The 23465-nt window shown below is 46.4% G+C and overlaps 1 protein-coding gene across 1 annotated transcript in view; it reads left to right on the top strand.

Annotated features, from left to right (window-relative positions):
* The first annotated feature begins 4382 nt into the window (after nt 1-4382).
* LOC121544221 (pecanex-like protein 1) overlaps nt 4383-23465 on the top strand; it is a 121873-nt gene continuing 102790 nt past the window's right edge. The window contains exons 1-4 of the mRNA XM_045209034.1: nt 4383-4759; nt 11400-11602; nt 13625-13724; nt 15527-15569. Coding sequence (XP_045064969.1) covers nt 4607-4759; nt 11400-11602; nt 13625-13724; nt 15527-15569 — 499 coding nt within the window. The 5' untranslated portion in view covers nt 4383-4606. The remainder of the gene's footprint in view (nt 4760-11399; nt 11603-13624; nt 13725-15526; nt 15570-23465) is intronic.

Genomic DNA, 23465 nt, shown 5'->3' with positions numbered 1-23465 from the left:
CCACTGGGCTTCCTTTTATCACCGTATTTGGTGGTGAGTGGAAACGCCAACCGGATGCTTCAGATTTATACATCTGGTGAAACATCTGGCTCATTGTTCTATCTGTGCTGATATGTTGCATGTTTAAAAGGTGGACTTTGTAAAGTTTATTGCAATGGTTATAAACTGCACAACCAAACAGAGAAAAATAGTCATCGTTTTTTGGAACTCGATTTTACAGCAGAGACATTACAAGGAATCCTGTCGACTACTGTTCTGCTTTACAGGCCCATGAGCCTGTGTAGGGATGTGGTTTGGCCCATGACTGAAGGAGTGGGATGGGTTTTGATTTAGTACTTTTTTTTGTATTTTGTATGACGTCGGTGTTCCCCACTCCTTTCCCGTAATTGCTTTTTTTTCCTCGTTCACTACCCCGTACAGTAAGTAGGTGGAGACATTACACCAATAGGCCCTTTTCACGATGACGTCATCTAACTTCCGCCTTTCCGCGTAGCAGGTTAACTTCACTTCCGTTCGCCCGTAACCTGAGACTTCTCTTCTGAGGTACGTTTAAGTTAAATTAGTAAAGTTAAGAGTAATAATGTTTACGTATATGCAATGGTTTGTAACTTGCTAACGTTATTGTTAATTCATAATTGTTCACTGCCTTAGTTACTTAAAAGTGGGCTAACGTTAGCTAACAACAACTTAGTACCAGATACCGATAACGTTAAAAGGTAGCGTTACATTGCTGCCTGGCTGTAATGTAACAAGTTTACTTAGCTAGCTATCTAACCCTTTGTTAGGCAGTTAGTTTATTCATGAATGTATAGTAACTCACCTATTCAAATACTGTTGTGCATGATAGCTAGATAAATATTGATTCCTGGTCAAAGCTGAATGTTAATTTAGCTGTTTCTTTTCTCCCGGTGTCTGTATCGCAACAGTATCCCATCCAACACCGAAGCATGGCACAATCTTCGAGAAGATGCTATTGCAGTGTACCATTTTGTTCAAACAACAAACAGAAATTCCCGTATCTTCCCGTAAAAATCTCCTCAGCTCAGCAGGGAGGACACTCTTAAGACCCAGGCCATCGCCCGGCTGAGGATTTTAGTCGAGAGGGCCATACGGAGGGTGAAGGAGTACCATATCTGGGATGGGCTTGTTCCTCTTTCCACAGTGGGTTCAGTGAATCAGCTGTGGGCCATCTGCTGCCTCATGTCGAACTATCAGGGACCTCTTGACATTAAAGGAGACAAACCAGTCTGATGTTTTTGTCAACTGGAAGTTGTATATTTCCTGAGTAAGCTAGATGGGCTGTAAATAGAAGTACTTTTATATTACTGTATTGTATGTACAAAAAAATGTAAATATGAATTGACTTTGTTGGTAATTTAATTGATCTAATGTTATACTGTATGTTTTTGTTAAGGGTAATAACTTTTTCATAGCTATTAATGAACCTAATGTGATATATTGTAAAAATATCCAACTATTAACCATGTTATGTGCTTATGTGTCATGGCACTGATGGAACTATTAAATATATGTTTGCAAGCAACTGCTTCCAATCCTTTTTGATTTTGGTAAGAGCATTTACAACATCGCAATCCTTTTCAAAATTTGTATTTCAATACATAGATATACAGTATATAACACAATTAAGTTCATTTGCAGTTAAAGAAAAACATGTCGACATTTACATCACAATCCTTTTCAAAATGTGTGTTTCAGTACATAGGAGATATACAGTATATGACAAGTTAATTTGCAGTTAAAGAAAAAAATGTCAAAGGTTCACCTTCCACATTTACCTTAACACTATTTACACATAAAATTCTGCCTTGTGTTTTATAACTTAAGAAGACATCCATGTAGATGTTATAATAGAAATGATCAAGCTTCTGTCGCATTGAGTGGATAATCTCCTCATCCCTAAAGATTCTCTCAACTGTGAAGTCAGTGCGGGTATCTGTAATGAAGTCACACCACTGAAGTCCGCTTAAGGCGAGTTGGCCTTGAACCTGATAGTAGTATTTGTGGCTCTTCTTAAGGCAGGCCTGGCCTTTAACTGTGATCAGGTGTTTAACTTGGGTAACATTTTCAACATCGCAACTCTTAACCTCAGCAAGACCAAATGGTGGTGCTTCTGTTGGGCAGAAGACTTTAGCATCCGGGCTGGCTGCAAGGTGAGGTGAATCAGGGTGGATGATGACCCCGCATTGTTTCAGAGAGACATCACAAAAATCAGAATATTGCCTCAGTATCTCAGGTTCCAGATCCAACCCTCTTCTCATAGCAGCTGTCTGAGGAGTTCCTCTCAGAATGCGGGTTGCCAAAGCCTTGGCAGACAACTCCCCACGAACATGGCATATTTCACGGAATCTGCTGGCTGTCAGTCGGGGTTTGCGTACCTGGCTCCACAGCTGGCATTCTGACTGCATTCTTGTTTCTGCTTCAATAGCAGCAGACATCTCCTCTGACACAATCAGGCTGTCCAAATGACATTGTTGTATGTAGTTGGGCTCAAAATCAATGGGAAATTTAAAGTTGTAACCTTCAATAGGCAACTGAGGAAACTTACTGGCACCAGGGTGTTTAATAATATCTCTACTTAATTCTAGAGGGCACTGGTAAGAAAGCACAGACCCAAATGGCACAGGGCCAAATTTAGAGTCCACCAAATTAAGGCCCTCAAGCCCGTGCAGCAATTTGCAAATCCCTGGTTGTGGACGGATGTCTTTCAGTTTCTCAGCACTGGCCATGACGTGAGGATCCGGAATAGGCCCTGGCATGAAAGTGAGATATGTCAAGTTTAGATTTCATTAAATGCCACCTTATCTTTTTCACTAAAAAAGACAACCACACTCATCCAGTCTCGTACATGCTTCTAATACAAATAAAAAAATATCCACTGAAAGTCTATATAAAAAGTAACAAATAATAATCACTTTTATGTTTGTATTATTTTAGAAATGCACTAAGTCTTTGTGCTCTAGTACAGGCGGGGGCTCATTCAGACTCACCATCATAGGCTCGGTACAGTGTGCACTTCACACCAGCTCTGACACTTGTTTTTTTCTTAGCCGCTGGTTTACACACCGCCATATCATTGGTGGCCTCTGGTACAATTCCCTGTGATATAATAATGATGAACAATACATTGTCAAAAGTCAATACAAACTGCAAAGTTCTGCATCAGTGTAACAAATAATGTCTGACCTGTGTCCTAGGCCGGTGCCAGGTCTGCAGTGCGCTGGTGCATGACAGAGACAATGGCACTGTCTTAAAGCCCATGGTAACATAGTGAGCACTTTGAAAAAGAAGTGCTACTATGTGATTACATAGTGCTTTCCCAGCAGAGCAGGAACATGACATGTGATTGAGTACCACAGGAACCTCTGCAGTCTAGTGTAACCTGTTCATAGAGACATAACAATTAGTGCTGTACTTACAAAACATTTTTTCTGCGTTTCATTATAAACTACTGTACACAATTTTCAAAACCCAATTTCTTTTTTTAATTAAGAAAAATTGGCTGTTCTGAAACCTTTGACAAGTAGTGCCAACACTTATCGAAAATTTGAACATTTTGAGTTATCACAGAATCTTTCCCAGTCTTTATTGCCGTCAACAACCCACATCGGTTTGTAAGAATTTCGTTGTGTATTAAGTTTAATGATACAAAATCAGAGCTCAGACTGAGAAACAAACTGATCCACAGTGGAACATTGTGGAATCATTCTTATTAAATCTGCAACCGCAGCAAAACACAACAAAAAGAAAACTTATCTATCTTAACCTATCTTATCATAATGTTAGAGAACTGTTTATCTGAGAAACCTGAAGCCGATGAGCCTCCTCATTTTTTTTTCATGGACCTGTAACATCGCCCTCTCACTGTCACCTCACCGTTAACTACACTTGAGACTGTTTCAATACAGTGATTGGGAGAAAGGGCGCAGCATTAGCCATTAATACATTACTGACTCTTATCTTACGGTCGATACAAACAGCAGTAATATTAAAAAGAGGCTGCAAAACAGAAACTCGTCAGCTCATAACCTTCGCTAGCATAGGGCTAATTTAAGCTAAATAAAGATAAACACGTACCTTCATAATCAAACAGGTAACCTTCAACGAAGAACTTGTAGCCTTTATCAAGCTTCGATCTTGAAGTAAGGGACCACTTGTCAGCAAGTCGTTCTACGTCGTTAAGTCGTATTGGTGGCAGATGTGAAAGGGACTGGGTGAACTCCATAATGATGTGCTACTAGCTAAGCGTTCCTAAGCGACACCGGATGTAAACATAACCTGCATCGCGGCAGAACGGAAGTTGTCTGACGTCACGTGAAAAGGGCCTATTGGTTGTAGTCTCTCATCAAACCTCGAAGAAGAAGAAGAAGAAGAAGAAGAAGAAGAAGAAGAAGAAGAAGAAGTACCTCGCAGAGTGTGGTGGGATAGGAGACGTCTGAGTGGAGGACCAAGAACAGTGCCCCAGCTTGCTAACTGCAGAAGATATCTGCAGTGGGGATTTTCAGGCCAAAGTCTGAAAACACTGTACTGTTCGTCATGTTTCACGACGGCTAGCCTTCGTGTCACCCCGAGTCGAATGGGATAAAACATGGGGTCTCAAACTCTTCAGATCCTCAGGCAGGGTGTCTGGGCTTCAATCACAGGCGGATGGTACTATGATCCTCATCAAAATACATTTGTCAATGCGCTACACCTCTACATTTGGCTATTCCTACTATGTTTCCCCTTCACCCTTTACATGGTAAGTATGTTTTAACTTTGATCCGGTTACTGTCTTTTATGGCACAATAAAGTTAGATATCCTTCAATCTCAACAAAGCAAGTCAAGATATGGTTTACCGTTAGACGCTCTTCCCTGGCTGTAACGTTAATGATGCTAGCCAAACCGCTGATGCTGGCCGCGTTGGCTAGTAGGGTAACTAACGTTATCTAGCTAACGTTAGCTAGGTTGCTGTGTAGGCGTCCTTTGTTTGAAATCTACATATTTCCCTCGAATAAACGAAATAAATACCAGTTGACGTGTAGTTTATAAACTGGGCGTACTGTTCGCTTCTTGTGTTTTCACTGTTATGTTGTGTTGTCAGGTGTGAGACTTTTTTCTCTCCCGATAAGGTTAGCTAGCTAGCAAACCTAAGTAGCTAACTAATTTAGCTAATAATGTCAGCTGGCTAGCTGTCATTGTTGGCTAGCTACCTGACACCGTTACATTGTCCACAAATACCAGATTTAGGAAAATACTAATCCCGACCAGTTTTTGGTAACAAGTCGTGGTTAAAACGTTTTTTATTACGTTTATTTTGAACAGAACAATGTACAACAAAAACATCATTCTCAAACGCGAGAAGTGATGCGTTGCGCCACCAGATTTAATGTAGCTAACAGTTCATTTACATCCCTAGTCCCTGGGCAGGTGAACATACAGTATAAATGAAAACATAAACAAAAGGACAAGATATATCAGACATTTAAAACATAAATCAAGACATAAAGACACGTTTCAAAACGGAGGTAAATACATTAGATATAACATTCCACAAAGATAACTAGCTAATAGAAGACATATCATGTATGGTAGGTACTAACATTGGCAGCAATCTATCTCGGTCTATTAGCTAACAATGCATGTTTTGTGCTCTCTTGACTCTCCTATACTGGTGGCAAGATCTACCAGGTATTCAAACTGACTCAGAAATACAGCACAAAAACAGACCGCTAGGAGATGTTGTCATTAATCATTTGGAATAGCTGGAGAGTAGGATGGATTAAACACTGCTGCACAACCAAATGTCCCTCCCCCTCCTATCATGTTAGTGTAAACACTATCTGCACAACCAAATGTTCCTGTCCCTTCCCCCTCATATTAACCAAATGCAAATTAGTGATCTTTCAAGCAGCATTTTTATCTGTAACCCACTTTCAATATTGAGGGGCATTTTAGTTGCAGCTTTCCAATTTACACTGAACAAAAATAGAGCACAAATTTGTTTTCATCCCTGTTAGTGGGCATTTCTCCTTTGCCATGATAATCCATCCACCTGACAGGTGTATCATATCAATAAAAGGACACTCTAGAATGTGCAGTTTTGTCACAACACAATGCCACAGATGTCTCAAGTTTTGAGGGAGCGTGCAATTGGCATGCTGACTGCAGGAACGTCCACCAGAGCTGTTGCCAGAGAATTGAATATTCATTTCTCTACCATAAGCCGCCTCCAACGTTGTTTTAGAGAATTTGGTAGTACGTCCAACCGGCCTTACAACCGCAGACCATGTATAACCACGCCAGCCTAGAACCTCCACATCTGGCTTCTTCACCTGCGGCTGTGCGCCTGCTCAGTCGTGTGAAATCCATAGATAAGGGCCTAATGAATTTATTTCAATTGACTGATTTCCGTATATGAACTGTAACACAGCAAAATCTTTGAAAAATTGTTGCATGTGCAGAGTGATTCTCTCAGGGATGCAAACTAGTCCCCTTTCGGCGAAATTCGCCATTTTAAATCCAAAATAGGTAACCAAAAGTTATTTTTTTTTTTTTTTTTTTTGGGGGGGGGCTTTGGATCACTACTGGCTGTAAGCGAACGAGTGATGCACGTTTGGAGCAATACCGGCTATATCCAAGGCTCAGACAATCATTCACATACGAACAGAATGCAGCACGTGACTGAAGAGAGAAGCGACAACCAACTTGTTAGTTACAGCATCAGCGCGCGCTCTGGAAAGACAGCGGAGAGCGGGAAGGCAGTTTACTGGTTACAGCTGCGCGTCCCCTGAACGACAACGGAGAGGTAGGTGAGAAGCCTGACCGCGGAGACCGGGGGGGTGAGAAGGTGATGAAGCCTACTTCATGAGCTGTAACCGAAAAAACAACTGGCATTTTGGAAAGTTTGAGGTGAGGGAGCTAGTGTGGTGGAACAAGAATTGTTAGCATTGTTTAAGTATCTTGCTAGCTGGATCGAATTCTCCATTAGTAGTTAACGTTAGTTCGTTAGCTAGTTAACTAGCTATCTATGAACTAATGTTTTCCCTCTACAGTATGTGGTTAATTTTCAGAATGAGAGAATTGGGTGAAAATGAGGCGTTTCTTGTTAAGCAAGTGGATTCAGAGATGAAGTGTAACGTTAGCTGGAGCTGGGCCTGGTTTAAACTGGATGCCACTATAGAGGTGAAAGGAACACCACACACTTTTTTTCATTACGGTGGATAAAAAGGGTTATGCCAGGTGTACTTTGCCTGAAAGAGATCAATCATGCCAACAAAGGGTATCATGCTCTGCTGCTGACACATTGTGGAACAGATGTCCACAGGCAGAAAGTCTCCAATGTAATAACGTGCAGTGTAGCCTGTTGGGATTTGTTTTCTAATAATTGGATTTGTATGTGATGAATAGTTTAGAAGGAATGCATTAATGATGAGCATAGGTTTGTACTATACTGATATAAATTGTTTCACATAACAGGCTGTGATTCATGTGAGGAACGTTAGGGGCTAGGATGAGATAAAACTTGCATTTCTTATAGATAAGACTTGTATTTCTCACAGATACGAACACTGCCTCTTTGTTGTCTGTGAACCGTCCTTGAACGTAGTACAGTGGAATGGTGTCTTTTGGGTGCTAACTCCACAGGTTGTTATGATAAACTTATGCCTGGCAACAGTGTGCAACAAGTGGAGCGCCGAGGGGTTGGGACCAACCCGTGCGCCAACGGATTGGCTGAGTAAGTCTAAACCACGCTCAGCGTCTACTCTGATTGGCCAGCAGAGAGGTGGGAACTCTCTCTGTCAGAGTATTTGAGGAAGAACCTGTAACAATGGATCAGTTCTCTGAGTGCCCTGCGTGGTATTTCAGTGGACCCGTATATACGAACCTTCATACTTATCATACATATATTTTGCATATAATAAATTAAGCTTGGATTGAAGATCTCTTGATTCTTATTCCAATACCAGATTTGAATTACGCAATTTCTAACAAGCCCAAAGCCATTGCTTTTGTTGTGTTGAACTTGACATACAGTTGTGTGAGAGCGAGGGGGGATTCTTTTCGTTTTTACTCAGTGAACATTATTTTTTTGCACTTGATCGATATGTACTATTAGTGGCCAGTATAATCGTAGCCACTATAATAGAGAAAAAATAGAATGCCTGTTTGTTTCATTGTATTTCTACTTTTAAGATGTTATTTTTTCTCCCAAGTGCAATATTTAGATGTGTGTGTGTGGTCACAAGTGTTTTATTATAAAGGCTGTCATGGATAACTGCAATATTAACGTATTGTTTTTTCTCTGGACGAGTGTCATTTGCAGTAAAGTCCAGGCAACAAATAACATTGGATTACTTTCCTTACATCATTTTTTAGCTGTGTTAGGTTCACATTAACCACTTTTTATTTTACACACAGAGACTGATTTATCTAGATCATCTAGATCATATTCTTTGTTGTTTAATTAGTTAAAACCTGCATTTCAAGAAGGGATCCAGCCTGTCACTAGAAGTTAGCATTTTAAAGATGATATTATATATATTTAAAAAAAAATTGTCCCCCCTAGCAGGGATTTTTTGTATGTTGCAGTGCTGAAAAAAAGTGTAACCTTTTTGGGCCCTCGCCAGTTTGCATCCCTGTTCTCTGAATGCGCCATGGCAGAGAGAATGTGGTCTCTGGGAGCTAATTTCAGTAGCTGAAATAACTCCATGGTAATAACTCCATGGTAATAACGCCATGTGGTCTAAATGAGGAGCGGGTTTGAGCAACGCAGGTGTTATTGTTATGCATAATAAATAAATGCTCTGAACATCTGCTATGGAAATGTAGTGGAGGTAGTTCAGTAAACTATACTGATGACTGTATTAATACCGTGATGATGACTTACCTTTCCCAAGACATGGAGCCTTTTAGTTCTCAGAGCTAATGCAGTCCCCGAGCAGAGCATACCGGGCTGGTCCGTTACACAAGGCACTGAATCACTGATCATAATGAGGGAAGGTCTTAATATCAACTATTCACTCAATGGCCAGTTTATTAGGTACACCCCCCTTTTCCTCCAGAACAGCCTGAATTATTTGGGGCATTGACACGTTGCTCAATTGGTACCAAGGGACCTAACGTGCTCCAGGAAAACATTCCCCACACCATTACACCACCGCCACCAGCCTGTACCGTTGACACCAGGCAGGATGGGGCCATGGACTCATGCTGCTTACGCCAAATCCTGACTCTGCCATCAGCATGATGTAACAGAAACCGGGATTCGTTGGACTAGGCAACGTTTTTCCACTCCTCAATTGTCCGGTGTTGGTGATGGCGTGCCCACTGGAGCCGCTTCTTCTTGTTTTTAGCTTATAGGGGTGGAACCCGGTGTGGTCGTCTGCTGCAATAGCCCATCCGTGACAAGATCCAACGAGTTGTGTGTGTTCCGAGATGCCGTTCTGCACTCCACTGTTGTACTGTGCTGTTATTTGCCTGTTTGTGGCCCGCCTGTTAGCTTGCAAGATTCTTGCCATTGTCCTTCGACCTCTCATCAACGAGCTGTTTTCGCCCACAGGACTGCCGCTGACTGGACGTTTTTTTGTTTGTAGCACCATTCTCGGGACACTGTAGTGCGTGAAAAGCTCAGGAGGCTGTCCATTTCTGCGATACCAGAACCAGCGTGCCTGGCCCCGAAGATCATACCACGCTCAAACTTGCTTAGGTCACTAGTTTTGCCCATTCTAACGTTCAATCGAACAGTCACTGAATGTCTCTGACAGTCTGCCTGCTTTACAGTGCATATGGGAAGTGTTCAGACCCCTTGACTTTCTCAAAAATGTGTTACGATACAGCCTTATTCTAAAATGGATTAAATAGTTTTTTCCCCCGCTCATCAATCTACACAAATACCCGACAATGACAAAGCAAAAACAGGTTTTTATAAATGTTAGCAATTTTTTTAAATTAAAAACTGAAATATTAAATTTACATAAGTATTCAGACCCTTTACTCAGTACTTTGTTAAATCACCTTTGGCAGTGATTACAACCTCCAGTCTTCTTGTGTATGACGCTACAAACTTGGCACACCTGTATTTGGGGAGTTTCTTCTCTGCAGATCCTCTCAAGCTCTGTCAGGTTGGATGGGGAGCGTCGCTGCACAGCTATTTTCAGGGTCTCCAGAGATGTTCGATCGGGTCAAGTCCGGCCTCTGGCTGGGCCACTCAAGGACATTCAGAGACTTGTCCCGAAGCCACTCCTGCGTTGTCTTGGCTGTGTGCTTAAGGTCATTGTCCTGTTGGAAGGTGAACCTTCGCCCCAGTCTGAGGTCCTGAGCGATCTGGAGCAGGTTTTCATCAAGGATCTCTCTGTACTTTGCTCCGTTCATCTTTCCCTCGATCCTGACTAGTCTCCCAGTCCCTGCCGCTGAAAAACATCCCCACAGCATGATGCTGCCATCACCATGCTTCACCGTAGGGATGGTGCCAGGTTTCCTCCAGATGTGATGCTTGGCATTCAGGTCAAAGAGTTCAATCTTGGTTTCATCAGACCAGAATCTTGTTTCTCATGGTATGAGAGTCTTTAGGTGCCTTTTGGCAAACTCCAAGCAGGCTGTCATGTGCCTTTTACTGAGGAGTGGCTTCCGTCTGGCCACTCTACCATAAAGGCCTGCTTGGTGGAGTGCTGCAGAGATGGTTGTCCTTCTGGAAGGTTCTCCCATCTCCACAGAGGAACTCTGGAGCTCTGTCAGAGTGACCATCGGGGTCTTGGTCACCTCCCTGACCAAGGCCCTCTAGTCTTGGTGGTTCCAAAGTTCTTCCATTTAAGAGTGATGGAGGCCACAGTGTTCTTGGAGACCTTCAATGCTGCAGACATTTTTTGGTACCATTCCCCAGATCTGTGCCTCAACACAATCCTGTCTCGGAGCTCTACGGAAAATTCCTTTGACCTAATGTCAACTGTGGGACCTTATATAGACAGGTGTGTGCCTTTCCAAATCACGTCCAATCAATTGAATTTACCCCAGGTGGACTCAAATCAAGTTGTAGAAACATATCTCAAGGGTGATCAATGGAAACAGGATGCACCTGAGCTCAATTTCGAGTCTCATAGCAAAGGTTCTGAATACTTATGTAAAATAAGGTATGTTTTTGTTTTTATCAATTCTTTTCCTCATCAATCTACAGACAATATCCCATAATGACAAAGCGAAAACAAAAAAACAGATGATTATTTTAATATTTTTGCTCAACTTGTGGAGCCAAATAAAAGCAGTAAGGGAACCCTGCTCCTCCCTAGGTTTTTCAAAAATGTAGCCCTGGTTGTTTTACCTACTTTAGTTAAAGGCACTAATTGTAGGTGGCTTTGCATAAGATTATCTGTCAAATTTTATAAACGTAATATGTGTCCTCCAGGTGCTCCCGCCCACCATGGTGATAGTGGGGATCTACTGTGGAGTGATAGCTGCCATGTTCCTGCTCCTGAAGGCTGTGACCTACCGGCTGCATCATGCCCTGGACGACGGAGAGGTGGTAGAGCACCGGGCCAAGGGGAAAGAGGGCAGCAGAACCAGCACTGAGGGGGCCAACGAGGGCCAGGAGGACAGTAACGGACCAGGGTAGGTCAGTGAGCTGTCGGGTTCAGGGTTAATGTTCATGGGGGGTTGTTGGGGGGTACTGGAGGACTGGAGTTGGGCTGTTGGGAGTACTGGAGGACTGGAGTTGGGCTGTTGGGGTACTGGGGACTGGAGTTGAAAAACACTGAGCTAGGTTGTCAGATATGTTGTCCAACTGTTGTTTTGTGCTTTAAGTCTAATTTTATGGGTTGACCACATTTGTTCGGAAACCTTTCTGGCCTCTAGAATTGAGGCATGGTGATTCGTAGTCAGACAATCATTGGTGGAGATGTTTGGTTCATCACATACACTGACTCCTTTGGGTGGTGGACCGTTCTTGATACACACAGGAAACTGTTGAGCGTGGAAAAACCCAGTAGCGTTGCAGTTCTTGACACAAACAAACCGGTGCACCTGGCACCTACTACTATACCCCGTTCAAAGGCACTTCAATATTTTGTCTTGCCCATTCATTTCACATTTTACATTTTAAGTCATTTAGCAGACGCTCTTATCCAGAGCGACTTACAGTTAGTGAGTGCATACATTTTCATACTGGCCCCCCGTGGGAAACGAACCCACAACCCTGGCGTTGCAAGCGCCATGCTCTACCAACTGAGCTACAGGGGACATTTACAAAACCACACCAATTGTCAGTAAAATGAACACATTTATAAAATACTGATTACTATGTATAGCTTTGCCAACTGAGCTACAGGGGACTATACCTCAGATATCTTTGATATGCTCTCTATAGGACCCCTGGACTGCTGACTGAAACCCTGTCCTGCCTGATTGATAGGTGAATAACATATCAATAATAGGAGAACAGCGTGTTAATAATATGTAAATAACAGCTTAATATCAGGTCTATAACAGGCTAATAACGTTATAAATGCTGAATAACACGTGTATAACATCTTAATAACACATTAATAACGGTGTTCCTCATTCACCCTCTGAATGGCACACATACATAATCCATGTCTCAAAGCTTTAAAATCCTTCTTTAACCTGTCTCCTCCCCTTCATCTACACTGATTTTTGAAGTGGATTTAAAAGGGGACGTCAATAAGGGATCATTAGTTTTCCCCTGGTCAGCCTGTCATGAAAAGAGCGGGTGTTCCTAATGTTTTGAACACTCCGTGTACCTTCCAGCTAAACAGAAATGTTAGGGTCTCGGAATGTTTTACTTGTTTTACATTTTTTCTGAATATTTGAAAATAATGTAGCCCTGTTGCATGTTAGCTAGGTCTGTTTTCTTTGTTTTGTGTAAGCAATGTGTGAGCTGTGCCAAGAGTTTCCTCTTGTAGGACAACGAACGTGATTCTAATTCTGAATAGGCTAACGAATTTCTAATTTCCAGTATTTGATTAATGATAAGATAAATGACGAGCGAGAAGTATAGGTTAATTATATTAATGTGAACATGATGAATGGCGTTATCATAGTGCCTCAGGCCTCTGTCTGTCCTCTGCCATCCATCCACGCTCCTTTCTGTGTGTCCTCTGCCATCCATCCACACTCCTTTCTGTGTGTCCTCTGCCATCCATCCACGCTCCTTTCTGTGTGTCCTCTGCCATCCATCCACGCTCCTTTCTGTCTGTCCTCTGCCATCCATCCACGCTCCTTTCTGTCTGTCCTCTGCCATCCATCCACGCTCCTTTCTGTCTGTCCTCTGCCATCCATCCACGCTCCTTTCTGTGTGTCCTCTGCCATCCATCCACGCTCCTTTCTGTGTGTCCTCTGCCATCCATCCACGCTCCTTTCTGTGTGTCCTCTGCCATCCATCCACGCTCCTTTCTGTGTGTCCTCTGCCATCCATCCACGCTCCTTTCTGTGTGTCCTCTGCCATCCCATCCACGCTCCTTTCTGTGTGTTCTCTGCCATCCCATCCACGCTCCTTTCTGTGTGTCCTCTGCCATCCATCCACACTCCAGGGGAGGCAGGAAGGAATCCTAGAGTGCATTGTTGTGGTGCTAGGTAACCAAAAAGTATCCTCTGTGTGTGTTTCCCCGCGCACAGGGACCCTGGTGGGGGTATAGCGATGGCAGACTTCATTCAAGAGGAAACTCCTCCAGTAGATTGCAGCTCCAGAAACTCCTATAATGGATGGACTCACCAGGTGAGCACAGAATGATGCTTCACACTATGTATTATCTCAGTTTTATTTTGATTGATTGATTGCATTTGGACTCCAGACCAAAGGACAGATTTCCACCGGTCTAATGTCCATTGCTTGTGTTTCTTGGCCCAAGCAGGTCTCTTCTTATTGGTGTTCTTTAGTAGTAGTTTCTTTGCAGCAATTAGACCATGAACGCCTGATTCACGCAGTCTCCTCTGAACAGTTGATGTTGAGATGTGTCTGTGACTTGAACTCTGTGAAGCATTTATTTGGGCTGCAATTTCTGATGTGCAGTTAACTTTAATGAACTGATCCTCTGCAGCAGAGGTAACTCTGGGTCTTCCTTTCCTGTGGCGGTCCTCATGAGAGCCAGTTTCATCATAGCGCTTGATGGTTTTTGCGACCGCACTTGAAGACACTTTCAAAGTTCTTAAAATGTTCCGGATTGACTGACCTTCATGTCTTAAAGTAATGATGGACTGTCGTTTCTCTTTGCTTAATTTGAGCTGTTCTTGCCATAATATGGACTTGGTCTTTTACCAAATAGGGCTATCTTCTGTATACCCCCCCCCCCCCCCACCTTGTCACAACACAACTGATTGGCTCAAACGCATTAAGAAGGAAAGAAATTCCACAAATTAAACTTTTTAAGAAGTTTCATTCCAGGTGACTACCTCATGTGATCTGGACATTTCTGACTAGTTATAAACAGGCTCTCTAAGGTCTGCAATGACTGGCATGACTAGAGGAAAACTAATGATGCGCTACTTCTTTTTTAAATGGCTCTTTGTGCTATTACAACTGTCAATAGTAAGTTGAAAGCCGGACTGAGTCCCCCCCCCCCCCACCCCCGCCGACCCCCTCGCCCCACAGTTTGGGAACAACTGCCATAGACTTCCAGTCATTGCGCTAACGCTAGTTAGCATTGGCTCGCGAAACTACCTCCAACTTCCTTCGTGCTGAATGCAGAGACATAAAAATAGTATCCACTAGTTCATCTGACTCTGGGGAAGTAGATAAAGGGCTTTATTGCCAAAATCCTGAAGTATCCCTTTAAAAACAAAATCTATCCTGACAGATTTTGTCTGGCGTTAGGAAAGATACCTACATATAAAGTCTCTAAGACAAACGGGGCGACGGATATAAGGGTTTAAAGTATTAAATAGCTCAGCCATTTAATGGTTGCTAAAATTCTAATAGCGTAGTGTAGAGAATCATTAACCCGCTGTGAACTATATTTTCCATACCCCAAAATATTGTATTTTCAGCTGTTTTGAAGCTGGTGTACAAAACCTAAAGTAAAAGAGGCACGAATGAAACTTAAGAACGGGGAGCATAGAAATAGGGCACATAGAACAACAGATCTACCCCTTCTTAGACTCGCTTTCAATAAGAATGACAGGATCTATAACTCGCATCTCTATGCGAATTTTGGTCGGGTCACTTATAGGCCAATCGGTGCCGGTTATTTTTTATTTTTTTGAACAAGTTACTCATGTTATTTGACCAGGGCCCGGTTTCCCAAAAGCATCTTAGAACCGTAGGATCCTATGTCAAGAAAAATACAAAAATAATTCAGAGAATAGCTTTCACTCCTAATAAAGCCCGAAGGCTTATTTCCATTGTCTTCCTCTTCAAGATGTTTCCTTTTCAACAATACCCAATCTAGTAATCATACTGTTGTAGGTTATTTTTACATCTTTGAAAACTAGCTTTAGGGATATAGGAAGGTATTGTTTTATGCTATGTCATTTACTATGTCTTTTAAGTAGCTCTCCTCCCATCTTTCCATTGTTGTTCAGATTGCGTCCACCAACGGTCACGGAGGAGCCACTACAGCCAAAGGTAACAGCCACCACCTCTTTCTCAAAACCTTTTACACCTGAACAGGTCTAATGATTGTTTGTTGTACAATACATTAAACGGATATTATGAGAAGAGAAAGATTTGAAAGAAGTCAAAATAGTTCAGGACTTTCTAAATTCTCTCAACTTCAATGGAGTTTGAGGCATTCTCTTCAGTGAGTGTGACGGAGTAGGGTGAAGTTGCCCTTAGACCCTGGTCTTGGCTGATCCTAGAGAGGGGAAACTGATCCTAGGTCTGTACCTAGGGGGGAGGAGAAACTGATCCTAGGTCTGTACCTAGGGGGGAGGAGAAACTGATCCTAGGTCTGTACCTAGGGGGGAGGGGAAACTGATCCTAGGTCTGTACCTAGGGGGAGAGAAACTGATCCTAGGTCTGTACCTAGGGGGAGGAGAAACTGATCCTAGGTCTGTACCTAGGGGGAGGGAAACTGATCCTAGGTCTGTACCTAGGGGGAGGAGAAACTGATCCTAGGTCTGTACCTAGGGGGGGGAAACTGATCCAGGTCTGTACCTAGGGGGAGGGGAAACTGATCCTAGGTCTGTACCTAGGGGAGGGGAAACTGATCCTAGGTCTGTACCTAGGGGGGGGAAACTGATCCTAGGTCTGTATCTAGGGGGAGGGGAAACTGATCCTAGGTCTGTATCTAGGGGGAGGGGAAACTGATCCTAGGTCTGTATCTAGGGGGGAGGGGAAACTGATCCTAGGTCTGTAACTAGGGGGGAGGGGAAACTGATCCTAGGTCTAACTAGGGGGAGGGGGAAACTGATCCTAGGTCTGTAACTAGGGGGGAGGGGAAGCTGATCCTAGGTCTGTACCTAGGGGAGGGGAAACTGATCCTAGGTCTGTAACTAAGGGGGGGGGGGAAGCTGATCCTAGGTCTGTACCTAGGGGGGGGGGAAACTGATCCTAGGTCTGTAACTAGGGGGGGGGGAAACTGATCCTAGGTCTGTAACTAGGGGGAGGGGAGCTGATCCTAGGTCTGTACCTAGGGGGAGGAAACTGATCCTAGGTCTGTATCTAGGGGGAGGGGAAACTGATCCTAGGTCTGCACCCAGAGGGGAGGGGGAAACTGATCCTAGGTCTGTACCTAGGGGGAGGGGAAACTGATCCTAGGTCTGTAACTAGGGGGAGGGGGAAGCTGATCCTAGGTCTGTACCTAGGGGGAGGGGAAACGGATCCTAGGTCTGTACCTAGGGGGAGGGGAAACTGATCCTAGGTCTGTACCTAGGGGGAGGAGAAACTGATCCTAGGTCTGTACCTAGGGGGAGGGGGAAACTGATCCTAGGTCTGTACCTAGGGGGGGGGGAAACTGATCCTAGGTCTGTACCTAGGGGGAGGGGGAAACTGATCCTAGGTCTGTACCTAGGGGGAGGGGAAACTGATCCTAGGTCTGTATCTAGGGGGGGGGGGAAACTGATCCTAGGTCTGTACCTAGGGGGAGGAGAAACTGATCCTAGGTCTGTACCTAGGGGGGAGGGGAAACTGATCCTAGGTCTGTACCTAGGGGGAGGGGAAACTGATCCTAGGTCTGTACCTAGGGGGAAGGGGAAACTGATCCTAGGTCTGTACCTAGGGGGGAGGGGAAACTGATCCTAGGTCTGTATCTAGGGGGGAGGGGAAACTGATCCTAGGTCTGTAACTAGGGGGGAGGGGAAACTGATCCTAGGTCTGTATCTAGGGGGGAGGGGAAACTGATCCTAGGTCTGTACCTAGGGGGGGGGGGAAACTGATCCTAGGTCTAACTAGGGGGAGGGGAAACTGATCCTAGGTCTGTAACTAGGGGGAGGGAAGCTGATCCTAGGTCTGTACCTAGGGGGAGGGGAAACTGATCCTAGGTCTGTAACTAAGGGGAAGGGAAGCTGATCCTAGGTCTGTACCTAGGGGGGAGGGGAAACTGATCCTAGGTCTGTAACTAGGGGGGAGGGGAAACTGATCCTAGGTCTGTAACTAGGGGGGGGGGGAAGCTGATCCTAGGTCTGTACCTAGGGGGGGGGAAACTGATCCTAGGTCTGTATCTAGGGGGGAGGGGAAACTGATCCTAGGTCTGCACCCAGAGGGGAGGGGAAACTGATCCTAGGTCTGTACCTAGGGGGGAGGGGAAACTGATCCTAGGTCTGTAACTAGGGGGGAGGGGAAGCTGATCCTAGGTCTGTACCTAGGGGGAGGGGAAACGGATCCTAGGTCTGTAACTAGGGGGAGGGGGAAACTGATCCTAGGTCTGTAACTAGGGGGAGGGGAAGCTGATCCTAGGTCTGTACCTAGGGGGGAGGGGAAACTGATCCTAGGTCTGTATCTAGGGGGGAGGGGAAACTGATCCTAGGTCTGCACCCAGAGGGGAGGGGAAACTGATCCTAGGTCTGTAACTAGGGGGGAGGGGAAACTGATCCTAGGTCTGTACCTAGGGGGGAGGAGAAACTGATCCTAGGTCTGTAACTAGGGGGGAGGGGAAACTGATCCTAGGTCTGTAACTAGGGGGAGGGGAAACTGATCCTAGGTCTGTACCTAGGGGGGAGGAGAAACTGATCCTAGGTCTGTACCTAGGGGGGAGGGGAAACTGATCCTAGGTCTGTACCTAGGGGGGAGGAGAAACTGATCCTAGGTCTGTACCTAGGGGAGGAGAAGCTGATCCTAGGTCTGTATCTAGGGGGAGGGGAAACTGATCCTAGGTCTGTACCTAGGGGGAGGGGAAACTGATCCTAGGTCTGCACCCAGAGGGGAGGGGAAACTGATCCTAGGTCTGTACCTAGGGGGAGGGGAAACTGATCCTAGGTCTGTACCTAGGGGGAGGGGAAACTGATCCTAGGTCTGTAACTAGGGGGGAGGAGAAACTGATTCTAGGTCTGTACCTAGGGGGGAGGAGAAACTGATTCTAGGTCTGTACCTAGGGGGAGGAGAAACTGATCCTAGGTCTGTACCTAGGGGGAGGAGAAACTGATTCTAGGTCTGTACCTAGGGGGAGGGGGAAACTGATCCTAGGTCTGTACCTAGGGGGAGGGGAAACTGATCCTAGGTCTGTACCTAGGGGGAGGGAAACTGATCCTAGGTCTGTACCTAGGGGGAGGGGAAACTGATCCTAGGTCTGTACCTAGGGGGAGGAGAAACTGATCCTAGGTCTGTACCTAGGGGGAGGAGAAACTGATCCTAGGTCTGTACCTAGGGGGGAGGAGAAACTGATCCTAGGTCTGTACCTAGGGGAGAGGAGAAACTGATCCTTGGTCTGCACCCAGAGGGGAGGGGGAAACTGATCCTAGGTCTGTACCTAGGGGGAGGAGAAACTGATCCTAGGGTCTGTACCTAGGGGGAGGGGGAAACTGATCCTAGGTCTGTACCTAGGGGGAGGAGAAACTGATCCTAGGTCTGTACCTAGGGGGAGGAGAAGCTGATCCTAGGTCTGTACCTAGGGGGGGAGGAAGCTGATCCTAGGTCTGTACCTAGGGGGAGGAGAGAAACTGATCCTAGGTCTGTACCTAGGGGAGGGGAAGCTGATCCTAGGTCTGTACCTAGGGGGAGGGGGGAAACTGATCCCTAGGTCTGTACCTAGGGGGGAGGAGAAACTGATCCTAGGTCTGTACCTAGGGGAAACTGATCCTAGGTCTGTACCTAGGGGAAACTGATCCTAGGTCTGTACCTAGGGGGGAGGGGAAACTGATCCTAGGTCTGTACCTAGGGGAAACTGATCCTAGGTCTGCACCCAGAGGGGAGGGGAAACTGATCCTAGGTCTGTACCTAGGGGGGAGGAGAAACTGATTCTAGGTCTGTAACTAGGGGGGAGGGGAAACTGATCCTAGGTCTGTACCTAGGGGGGAGGAGAAACTGATTCTAGGTCTGTAACTAGGGGGGAGGGGAAGCTGATCCTAGGTCTGTACCTAGGGGGGAGGAGAAACTGATCATAGGTCTGTACCTAGGGGGAGGGGAAACTGATCCTAGGTCTGCACCCAGAGGGAGGAGAAACTGATCCTAGGTCTGTACCTAGGGGGAGGGGAAACTGATCCTAGGTCTGTAACTAGGGGAGGAGAAACTGATCCTAGGTCTGTAACTAGGGGGAGGGGAAACTGATCCTAGGTCTGTAACTAGGGGGAGGGGAAACTGATCCTAGGTCTGTAACTAGGGGGAGGGGGAAACTGATCCTAGGTCTGTACCTAGGGGGAGGAGAAACTGATCCTAGGTCTGTACCTAGGGGGAGGGGAGAAACTGATCCTAGGTCTGTACCTAGGGGGTAGGGGGAAACTGATCCTAGGTCTGTACCTAGGGGGTAGGAGAAACTGATCCTAGGTCTGTACCTAGGGGGAGGAGAAACTGATCCTAGGTCTGTAACTAGGGGGAGGGGGAAACTGATCCTAGGTCTGTACCTAGGGGGAGGGGGAAACTGATCCTAGGTCTGTAACTAGGGGGAGGGAGAAGCTGATCCTAGGTCTGTAACTAGGGGGAGGAGAAACTGATCCTAGGTCTGTACCTAGGGGGAGGGGAAACTGATCCTAGGTCTGCACCCAGAGGGGAGGAGAAACTGATCCTAGGTCTGTACCTAGGGGAGGGAAACTGATCCTAGGTCTGTAACTAGGGGGGAGGAGAAACTGATCCTAGGTCTGTAACTAGGGGGGAGGGGAAACTGATCCTAGGTCTGTACCTAGGGGGGAGGGGAAACTGATTCTAGGTCTGTAACTAGGGGGGAGGGAAAACTGATCCTAGGTCTGTACCTAGGGGGGAGGAGAAACTGATCCTAGGTCTGTACCTTGGGGGGAGGAGAAACTGATCCTAGGTCTGTACCTAGGGGGGAGGAGAAACTGATCCTAGGTCTGTACCTAGGGGGTAGGGGAAACTGATCCTAGGTCTGTACCTAGGGGGTAGGGGAAACTGATCCTAGGTCTGTATCTAGAGTGGAGGGGGAAACTGATCCTAGGTCTGTACCTAGGGGGAGGAGAAACTGATCCTAGGTCTGTACCTAGGGGGAGGAGAAACTGATCCTAGGTCTGTACCTAGGGGGAGGGGAAACTGATCCTAGGTCTGTATCTCGAGTGGAGGGGAAACTGATCCTAGGTCTGTACCTAGGGGGAGGAGAAACTGATCCTAGGTCTGTACCTAGGGGGAGGAGAAACTGATCCTAGGTCTGTACCTAGGGGGAGGAGAAACTGATCCTAGGTCTGTACCTAGGGGGAGGAGAAGCTGATCCTAGGTCTGTACCTAGGTGGGAGGAGAAGCTGATCCTAGGTCTGTACCTAGGGGGAGGGGAAACTGATCCTATGTCTGTAACTAGGGGGAGGGGGAAGCTGATCCTAGGTCTGTACCTAGGGGGAGGGGAAGCTGATCCTAGGTCTGTAACTAGGGGGAGGGGAAGCTGATCCCTAGGTCTGTACCTAGGGGGGAGGAGAAGCTGATCCTAGGTCTGTACCTAGGGGGGAGGGGAAACTGATCCTAGGTCTGTATCTAGGGGGAGGGGAAACTGATCCTAGGTCTGTATCTAGGGGGAGGGGAAACTGATCCTAGGTCTGTAACTAGGGGGGAGGGGAAACTGATCCTAGGTCTGTATCTAGGGGGAGGGGAAACTGATCCTAGGTCTGTAACTAGGGGGAGGGGAAACTGATCCTAGGTCTGTAACTAGGGGGAGGGGAAACTGATCCTAGGTCTGTAACTAGGGGGAGGGAAGCTGATCCTAGGTCTGTATCTAGGGGGAGGGGGAAGCTGATCCTAGGTCTGTATCTAGGGGGAGGGGAAACTGATCCTAGGTCTGTAACTAGGGGGAGGGGAAACTGATCCTAGGTCTGTAACTAGGGGGGAGGGAAGCTGATCCTAGGTCTGTATCTAGGGGGAGGGGAAACTGATCCTGGTCTGTAACTAGGGGAGGGGGAAACTGATCCTAGGTCTGTACCTAGGGGGGAGGAGAAGCTGATCCTAGGTCTGTAACTAGGGGGGAGGGGAAGCTGATCCTAGGTCTGTATCTAGGGGGGAGGGGAAACTGATCCTAGGTCTGTAACTAGGGGGGAGGGGAAACTGATCCTAGGTCTGTAACTAGGGGGGAGGGGAAGCTGATCCTAGGTCTGTATCTAGGGGGGAGGGGAAACTGATCCTAGGTCTGTAACTAGGGGGGAGGGGAAACTGATCCTAGGTCTGTACCTAGGGGGTAGGGGAAACTGATCCTAGGTCTGTACCTAGGGGGGAGGAGAAACTGATCCTAGGTCTGTAACTAGGGGGGAGGGGAAACTGATCCTAGGTCTGTACCTAGGGGAGGGGAAACTGATCCTAGGTCTGTAACTAGGGGGGAGGGGAAGCTGATCCTAGGTCTGTACCTAGGGGGGAGGAGAAACTGATCCTAGGTCTGTAACTAGGGGGGAGGAGAAACTGATCCTAGGTCTGTACCTAGGGGGGAGGGGAAACTGATCCTAGGTCTGCACCCAGAGGGGAGGAGAAACTGATCCTAGGTCTGTACCTAGGGGGGAGGGGAAACTGATCCTAGGTCTGTAACTAGGGGGAGGAGAAACTGATCCTAGGTCTGTAACTAGGGGGAGGGGAAACTGATCCTAGGGTCTGTACCTAGGGGGGGGGGAAACTGATTCTAGGTCTGTAACTAGGGGGAGGGGGAAACTGATCCTAGGTCTGTACCTAGGGGGAGGAGAAACTGATCCTAGGTCTGTACCTAGGGGGGAGGAGAAACTGATCCTAGGTCTGTACCTAGGGGGTAGGGGAAACTGATCCTAGGTCTGTACCTAGGGGGTAGGGGAAACTGATCCTAGGTCTGTATCTAGAGTGGAGGGGAAACTGATCCTAGGTCTGTACCTAGGGGGGAGGAGAAACTGATCCTAGGTCTGTACCTAGGGGGGAGGAGAAACTGATCCTAGGTCTGTACCTAGGGGGAGGGGAAACTGATCCTAGGTCTGTATCTAGAGTGGAGGGGAAACTGATCCTAGGTCTGTACCTAGGGGGGAGGAGAAACTGATCCTAGGTCTGTACCTAGGGGGAGGAGAAACTGATCCTAGGTCTGTACCTAGGGGGAGGAGAAACTGATCCTAGGTCTGTACCTAGGGGGAGGAGAAGCTGATCCTAGGTCTGTACCTAGGGGGAGGAGAAGCTGATCCTAGGTCTGTACCTAGGGGGAGGGGAAACTGATCCTAGGTCTGTAACTAGGGGGAGGGGAAACTGATCCTAGGTCTGTATCTAGGGGGAGGGGTAACTGATCCTAGGTCTGTAACTAGGGGGAGGGGGAAACTGATCCTAGGTCTGTATCTAGGGGGAGGGGAAACTGATCCTAGGTCTGTAACTAGGGGGAGGGGGAAACTGATCCTAGGTCTGTAACTAGGGGGAGGGGGAAACTGATCCTAGGTCTGTAACTAGGGGGAGGGAAGCTGATCCTAGGTCTGTATCTAGGGGAGGGGAAGCTGATCCTAGGTCTGTATCTAGGGGGAGGGGGAAACTGATCCTAGGTCTGTAACTAGGGGGAGGGGAAACTGATCCTAGGTCTGTAACTAGGGGGAGGGGAAGCTGATCCTAGGTCTATATCTAGGGGGAGGGGAAACTGATCCTAGGTCTGTAACTAGGGGGAGGGGAAACTGATCCTAGGTCTGTAACTAGGGGGAGGAGAAGCTGATCCTAGGTCTGTACCTAGGGGGAGGAGAAACTGATCCTAGGTCTGTAACTAGGGGGAGGAGAAACTGATCCTAGGTCTGTACCTAGGGGGAAACTGATCCTAGGTCTGCACCCAGAGGGAGGGGAAACTGATCCTAGGTCTGTACATAGGGGGAGGAGAAACTGATTCTAGGTCTGTAACTAGGGGGAGGGGGAAACTGATCCTAGGTCTGTACCTAGGGGGAGGAGAAACTGATTCTAGGTCTGTAACTAGGGGGAGGGGGAAGCTGATCCTAGGTCTGTACCTAGGGGGGAGGAGAA

The sequence above is a fragment of the Coregonus clupeaformis genome, chromosome 29, assembly GCF_020615455.1.
Source record: "Coregonus clupeaformis isolate EN_2021a chromosome 29, ASM2061545v1, whole genome shotgun sequence".
In the NCBI taxonomy this organism is placed as follows: domain Eukaryota; kingdom Metazoa; phylum Chordata; class Actinopteri; order Salmoniformes; family Salmonidae; genus Coregonus; species Coregonus clupeaformis.
Note: the sequence above shows the minus strand (reverse complement) of the source record. Positions and strands in the feature narration are given on the sequence as shown.